Source organism: Sinocyclocheilus grahami, unplaced genomic scaffold (assembly GCF_001515645.1).
Source record: "Sinocyclocheilus grahami isolate Dianchi unplaced genomic scaffold, SAMN03320097.WGS_v1.1 scaffold1556.1, whole genome shotgun sequence".
Classification (NCBI taxonomy): Eukaryota; Metazoa; Chordata; class Actinopteri; order Cypriniformes; family Cyprinidae; genus Sinocyclocheilus; species Sinocyclocheilus grahami.
This window is the reverse complement of record NW_015506735.1, coordinates 107,304-115,240: the sequence shown is the minus strand read 5'-3', so window position 1 is coordinate 115,240 and position 7,937 is coordinate 107,304. Positions and strand designations below refer to the sequence as shown.

The following is a 7,937-nucleotide window of genomic DNA, read 5'->3' as shown; positions in this document are numbered from 1 at the left end:
GAATATACTGTAAAGTGTAATTTATTTCTGTGATGCGCAGCTGTATTTTCAGCATCATTACTCCAGTCGTCAGTGTCACATGATCTTCAGAAATCAGTATAATATGCTGTTCAAGAAACATTTATTATTTATTATTATCAATATTTAAAACAGCTGAGTAAATTTTTTCAGGTTTCTTTGATGAATAGAAAGATCCAAAGATCAGCATTTATGTGAAATAAAAAGCTTTTGTAACATTATACACTATACCATTCAAAAGCTTGGGGAAAGAAATTGAGGAAGAAATTATAGAAATTAATACTTTTATTTAGCAAGGATGTTTTAAATTGATCAAAAGTGGTGATAAAGACATTTCTAATGTTACAAAAGATTTCTATTTCAGATAAATTCTTCTCAACTTTCTATTCATCAAAGAAACCTGAAAAAAATCTACTCAGCTGTTTTCAACATAATAATAATGTTTTTTTTGGAGCAGCAAATCAGAATATTAGAATGATTTCTGAAGGATCGTGTGACTGGAGTAATGACGCTAAAAATTCAGCTTTGAAATCACAGGAATAAATTACATTTAAAATATATTCATATAGAAAGCAGTTATTTTAAATAGTAAAAATATTAGACAATTTTTGCTGTACTTTGGATCAAACAAATGCAGGCTTGGTGAGCAGAAGAGACTTCTTTAAAACATTAAAAAACTTTTGGCTGGTAGTTTACCTGCAGACAATGAGCTGCGCTGGATCTGAAAGCATTTGGCTGAACTGCAGCAAGGTATGACATTCTGATGAAAAACATGCATCAATGATTTGTTCCGTACCATGCGTTCAGAAAATAAATCAATTTTGATTTAAAAGGCACAATATGTAAGATTTTTTTATTAAAATATCCCAAAACCACTAGAACGGTGTTATATATTTCGCTGACTCGTGTACTTACATTATCTCAAATGTTTCGAAGAATGTTTAAATCCAGAGAAATAAGCAATTTTAACTAGTGACATGGACTGTGTCCATAGTGTCATTGTGTCGCCTGCCAATGACGTCATAACCCCTCGATTTCCGGTTTTGTTTTGTAGAAAACATGGAAACACCAAAGACGCTTTAATATGTTGTGTTTTAATAGACCGGTGACGAGTGCACAGAGCAGCATTATAACAGAACTAAATGTATCTAGTATGATAAAACAGCGCTGCTTTACCCCACATACACACGACCGGAAGCAGCGGAAGCACTCGACTGTTGCATAATAAAAGCTCCGCTGCTTTCGAGCCGTGTGTCGCGCTCGTTCAGCGGCCTCGTTTCGCTTCGACGGCTTTCAGCCTCACCCTGCTTCACACTACTACGTTAATAAATCATTAGCTCATCCATGAACATGATTTCTGCCTGAGTTCGTCGGATTGCATCGGCTGTGGAAGACCACAACTCCCATGATTCCACACTCAGTCACGGCGTCATCAAACTACGCCTTTGTCTCTGTTTATTTTGAATACGCGCCCTCTAGCGGCGAAAATTACATATTGTGCCTTTAATGTCACTTTAATCATACATTGATATAAGTTATTTACATAGCTTCCAACACCTCTGCAATGTCTAATGATTTTCAAATCATGGATCATCAGGTTTTGTCAAAACTATTGCAGATATTAGTGCTTTTATGTCTGAGAAGAGAAGCGAACTGACTGAAGCTCTTCCCGCATGCAGTGCAGTGATACGGTTTCTCTCCGGTGTGGATCCTCTCGTGTGTTTTCAGATGTCCGGTTTGATTAAATCTCTTGTCGCAGTGTGAACACTGGAACGGTTTTTCTCCGGAGTGAACTTTCTGGTGCACTTTCAGTTCACTATTTGTAATAAACGACTTCCCGCACTCACCGCATATGTGATTCTTCAGACCCTCGTGTCTCTTCTGGTGAACTATTAAAGAACCAAGCTCTGTAAATGCTTTTCCACACAACGAACACACGTGAGGTTTCTCCTGCGTGTGGATTTTCAAGTGCTTTCTCAGGGATAGTGCTGTGAAAAAGGTTTTACCACACTGATCGCAGTGAAACGGTCTTTCTCCAGAGTGAGAACGCACATGCGATTTGAGAGCTCTTGCTTGTGTGAATCTCTTCTCACACAGATCGCATGTGAACGGCTTCTCTCCAGTGTGGATCCGGGTGTGGATCTTAAAGGTTTTTTTATTAGCAAAACTCTTTCCGCAGTGAATACATGAATAGGGTCTCTCTCCAGTGTGGGTTCGCCGGTGTTCTTGAAAGTTTCTTTCATATTTGATACTCTTTCCGCAATAATCGCACATGAATGGCTTCTCCCCAGTGTGAACTCTCATGTGAACCTGAAGGTTGTGTTTGTAGTTGAAAGTCTTTCCACACTGAGGGCAGGCGAACGATTTTTTTGGCCTCGGCTCTGGTTGTTCTCCAGTTTCGACATGATGGTGTTTCTCCGCCGCTTCATTCAGTTCTTCGTCCTCATTGTTCTCATCCATCATGACTGAAATTCAAGTAGAAAAAACAAACAAAACTAAAAATCAAAGAGAAAAATGTAAAGTAAAAAGATATTAAAAACCCTAATGTGATAACAAAAATAAAGTTTAAATAATTGTCACAATGATTGCTGAAGTTAAACCATGGTAACCATAAATGAACCATGGTTTTGCAACACTAAATTATATTATACAAATAGTAATCAATAGGGCTAAGTTTGGACACAAATTTCACGATTCGATTCTGATTCACAAGCTTGCAATTCGATTCAATTTTCGATTCGATTCGATATCAGTTATTTTGGATATCAGGTAGAGTGTTTACTCGACCAAATTTTACTCAAGGGGAAAAAAAATCAACTAATTCTGTAAAATATACCTGAGAGTCAGGTGGTGGTACACTACTATAACATTGAAAGTTAAAATTAACTGATTTGTGAACAATCGCTTAAATTGCACTCAATTAAGTTACAATTGCATAATTTTTTTATATATAAACATTTAATTGGTCACTGTTTATTTGAACAGAAATGAACCGTTGAAGAACATTAAAACAAATGATAATCAAAATGTTATATGATGCATATATTTAACAAACTAACAAACTTTAACTGACTAACGAGGTCACCGAATATGTTTTTTTTCTGAGGTAAATGTGACAATGTTTACCACCTGTTATATTGACATCTTTGCGCGGTTGAAACACTGAGCGATTACATGAGACATGAATCGGATTTCGGTAAATTGTAGCCTACTCCTCCTTTTAACATACCTTCGGATGATTATTCATCTTTATTTCGTGCTGTAACCGGTATTAAAGCGACGGAGATGGTCAGTTATTATCAGTATTGGGGAAAGTTACTTTTAAAAGTAATGCGTTACAATATTGCGTTACTCCATAAAAAAGTAACTAATTACGATACTTAGTTACTTTTTATGGAAAGTAATGCATTACGTTACTTTTGCGTTACTTTTTAAATCTGGACAGGGCTTGCTTGTTTGCTTTTAAAATAAAAAAAGTTCTATTTTTGGCAAATATAAAAGCCTTTTCACACCAAAAGTGAAATGATTAAGCCTCAGGCTGAAGGGAAAGTAAAGTAGAACGCAGAAGAAGACATTTCAACACACCTCAGCAATAAAAAAACACACACAAATGTTCGTCTAGAGTAATTTGTGCTTATTAGTACACTTGGATCATCGAAGGTCAGAAGCAAATAGAAAGGGATTAAATACATAAAGGATATTTGTGTTGTTTAACATTTAATTATTTCAGGTTTGCGTCATATTCTGAGTTGCATTATTTTATTAATTTTGAGGAATACTGAATCTGTGTTTTTTTGTGTGAGATGAATTAATGCATATTCATATTTATTTTAGAACTACAGTAACATCTTCTGATTTCTCTCAACATGGGGACAGCAGAGCTGTCAGTCAATAAATTGGAAAAAAAGTAACTTGCGTTTCTTATTTGAAAGAGTAACTCAGATATTCTCTTGTAAATTAAAAAGTAATGCGTTACTTTACTAGTTACTTGAAAAAAGTAATCTGATTACGTAACTCGCGTTACTTGTAATGCGTTACCCCCAACACTGGTTATTATCATATATTAAACAGAACGTGCAGACCACAAATACAGGGTAGTAGATGTTGTCTTTTTTCATATTATTACAGCGAAATACAAAGGAAAAACATAAAATAATCAGGAGGAAACATGCAGCAGACTGAAAGGAGGATTCTTGTTATACACTTGAATGCCAAGCGTTACCAATATTTTCCTAATGTCTTAAAATACATGAAGTAAAATTTGCATCTCATTAACTCAAACGTGACGAGTGAGGATTATTTGTAGCGCAAAATTACATTTGATCTGTATTTTTGAGTTGCACGTCCACAAACCGGAAGTACCATAAACTAGTTAGAAAAAAGGTGTATAGAATAAAACTAAAGAAATGACACTTTTTCTGCAATTTGCAATCTGCCACGCCACATTTAAGAGCATACAAAAGACAAGGATTAATATTATTAAAATACCATATAACTTAATGCAAGTGTTTGATAGCAGGGGCTCCACTGATGATAGTTTTATTCACACATAAACGAAAAACGCACAGATCGATCTCGGGATTTAAGAATAGAGATCGCGATGCATCAGAAAAATGCTTTTCGCTCACCCTAGATGATACACTAATCCAGTCAATCACAGAAACAAGTTGCGTTCATCGCATCCTTCTTCTTTTTCTTCTTTCACTTTTGTGGTGGATGACAAACCGATTTGTGGTGCATTTGCGCCTCCTGCTGGACTGGAGCGCGGAGAATATTGCGATTTGACAGAAACAAAATACTCGGATTTTCTTGCGTTCACGTGATCCAAAATACTATCAAAAACAGTAATGCCATTACAGATTTCTATGCGAATATATTGTAACATGTATTTGATTGCTGTGATCAAAGCTGAATTTTCAGCATCATTACTCCAGTAATTTAATCGAGTGAAACTAAAACAATCTTTTGTACAGCTGTCCTAGAGCTGAATAAGATACATGTAAAATAAAAACTCCTGGAATATTTACTGTGTCTATGTCTATTGTGAATTGTGTCTTGTTTGTAAGGAGCCGTGTTGGGGAAAGTTACTTTTAAAAGTAATGCATTACAATATTGCGTTACTCCATAAAAAAAGTAACTAATTACGTTACTTAGTTACTTTTTATGGAAAGTAATGCGTTACGTTACTTTTGCGTTACTTTTTAAATCTGGACAGGGCTTGCTTGTTTGTTTTTAAAATAAAAAAGTTATATTTTTGGCAAATATAAATGCCTTTTCACACCAAAAGTGAAATGAATAAGCCTCAGGCTGAAGGAAATGTAAATTTACGTCCGTACAGTAGAATACAGAAGAAGATATTTCAACACACTTCAGCAATAAACAAAGACACAAATGTTTGTCTAGAGTAATTTGTGGTTATCAGTACGGTTGAACTGGATCATCGAAGGTCAGAAGCAAATAGAAAGGGATTAAATACATAAAGGATATTTGTGTTGTTTAACATTTAATTATTGCAGGTGTGCGTCATATTCTGAGTTGCATTATTTTTATTCATTTTGAGGAATACTGAATCTGTGTTTTTTTTTGTGAGTGAGATGAATTAATGCATATTCATATTTATTTTAGAACTACAGTAACATCTGATTTCTCTCAACATGGGGACAGGAGAGCTGCCAATCAATAAATTGGAATAATATTATTATTATTTGAAAAAGTAACTCAGATATTCTCTTGTAAATTAAAAAGTAATGCGTTACTTTACTAGTTACTTGAAAAAAGTAATCTGATTACGTCACTCGTCGCCACCTACTGGTGTAACGATGCAATATAATCTTTATTTGGAGTTACTTTCAAAAAGTTTTGATCACTACCATAGACATGTGTGTTAATATCTATAACTATAAACTTTTTTCTATAAACAATTAATTAGTCGCGTGACTCGAGACCCAAATTTGAGGAGTTGTGACTTGCCTCGACATAATCAAAGAAGACTTGCGACTCGACTTAGACTTTGACAACAATGACTCGAGACTTGACTTGAATCTCTGATCTCTCATAACATACAAATTTATCCCAAAGATTGTCTTAGGGAGATGAGAGGGTCTGTATTACTGCTATTGGAGAAAGCGTAACGGCTAACTTGGATCACGTGTGCATTAATAACCAATCACATTACAGCCTTGACGTTACTGAATTTCAATCGCCGTTTACAGATACCATAGGAATGAATGAGAAAAGCCGTAAGCTGAAGCCCACCTGTCGCAAAAATATATATCTTATAAAACAGCATTTTGTTCGTGGTAAACACAAAAAAACAGTTCAATCCAAAAGTACTGTTTAGTGTAAAACATGTTGAAGATTAGCCAATAGGCTGTCGATTCATGAAATGATAAGCTGCTTCCTCTAAAAAAAAAACGTTTTATTCAGCGTAGTGAAGCCTCTCCTACATTGACATCCATTTAAAAAAAAAAGGCCTCTGGTCTCGTTTGCGTTAGCATTAGCCGTTACGCTTTTTCGGCTAAAGGTTGCAGGCTTGCCTTCTAGTGGCATTGCAAGTGTTCTGATAGAAGTTATGTTCATCTCATTTTTCCTTAACGTTTGTGGCAGGCTATGAAGCAAATTATGGTGCACTTGCACCCTCTACTGGACTGGAGTATATTGTGAGTCGACAGTTGAAAGCACCATAGTAAATAAATACTGCAAAGCTCTCTTTAAAACATATATTAATATAGTAAAGCTATATATGTATTAATATAATATAGTTACTTAAAATAGTATTAATACATTTATTTTTAGTTACAAATCATACAGAACATGTTTACTTTATTAGATATTGAAAAACACATATTGAAATATTTGGCAGATATTGAAATTTGCAAAAATGCCCGGAAGAGCCATTGGGCATATTTTAATAACCCATGATTCATTGTATAAAGTGAGCAGTATTCAGCTGTTGCGGATGATCTTATCATTTCTGTTTCATGTAGAGTAAAACAACTGATTTTTAAAAAAATATTTAAAGTAGTTACTTTTTATTTGTTCATGTGCAAAACATTTTTAACGAGGCATGTATGTACCTGTTTGTAAGGTATTTAAAATACTAACACTACCATTTAAAAGTCTGGAATAAAAAATATTTAAAGTAGTTACTTTTTATTTGTTCATGTGCAAAACATTTTTAACGAGGCATGTATGCACCTGTTTGTAAGGTATTTAAAATACTAACACTACCATTTAAAAGTCTGGAATAATTAAGATTGTTTAATGGTTTTAAAGGAAGTTTCTTCTGCTCACAAAGGCAGCATTTATTTGAGAAGATTACAGTAAAAACTATTATATTGTGAAATATTATTACAATTTAAAATAGCTGTTGAATATATTGTAAAATGTGATTTATTACTGATCAAAACTGAATTTTCAGCATCATTACTCCAGTCTTCAATGTCACATGATCCTTTAGAAATCATTCTTATTTGCTGCTCAATATCGCTTTCTTTCAAGAAAAAAAAATTACTGTCCCCAAACTCTTTTCTACACACACACACACTTGTCTGGTTTGCTATCCTTGTGGGGACTCTCCATAGGTGTAATGGTTTTTCTACTGTACAGATCATATATTATATTGCATATGCATTTTTAGATTTTCAAAAAACTTCATACTGTGTGATTTATTAGCTTGTTTACCCGTGGGGACCTCAATTTGGGTCCCCACCATGACACAAGTCCCCATGAGTCTGTGTGTATTCAGGTTTAAGTCCCCACCAGAATAGAAAAACAGGTACACACAGTCACACACACACACACACACACACACACACACACACACACACACACACACACACACACACACAAACACACACTCAAACACAGAAAAACACAGACACACACTCACACACACACACACACACACACACACACAC

The 7,937-nt window shown here is 34.8% G+C and overlaps 1 protein-coding gene across 1 annotated transcript; it reads right to left on the bottom strand.

Annotated features, from left to right (window-relative positions):
• Nucleotides 1-1,473: 1,473 nt before the first annotated feature.
• On the bottom strand, nt 1,474-4,754 carry LOC107571168 (gastrula zinc finger protein XlCGF8.2DB-like). The gene is made up of 2 exons (XM_016257454.1): nt 4,647-4,754; nt 1,474-2,483 (listed from the first exon to the last, which is right to left on the bottom strand). The coding sequence occupies exon 2, from the start codon at nt 2,479-2,481 to the stop codon at nt 1,612-1,614; it is 870 nt and encodes a 289-aa protein (XP_016112940.1). The 5' UTR covers nt 2,482-2,483; nt 4,647-4,754; the 3' UTR covers nt 1,474-1,611.
• Nucleotides 4,755-7,937: the final 3,183 nt, after the last annotated feature.

Bases quoted from the DNA above. Each gene is read 5' to 3' on its own strand.
- LOC107571168 (XM_016257454.1), bottom strand. From the start codon at position 2,481: ATGATGGATGAGAACAATGAGGACGAAGAACTGAATGAAGCGGCGGAG.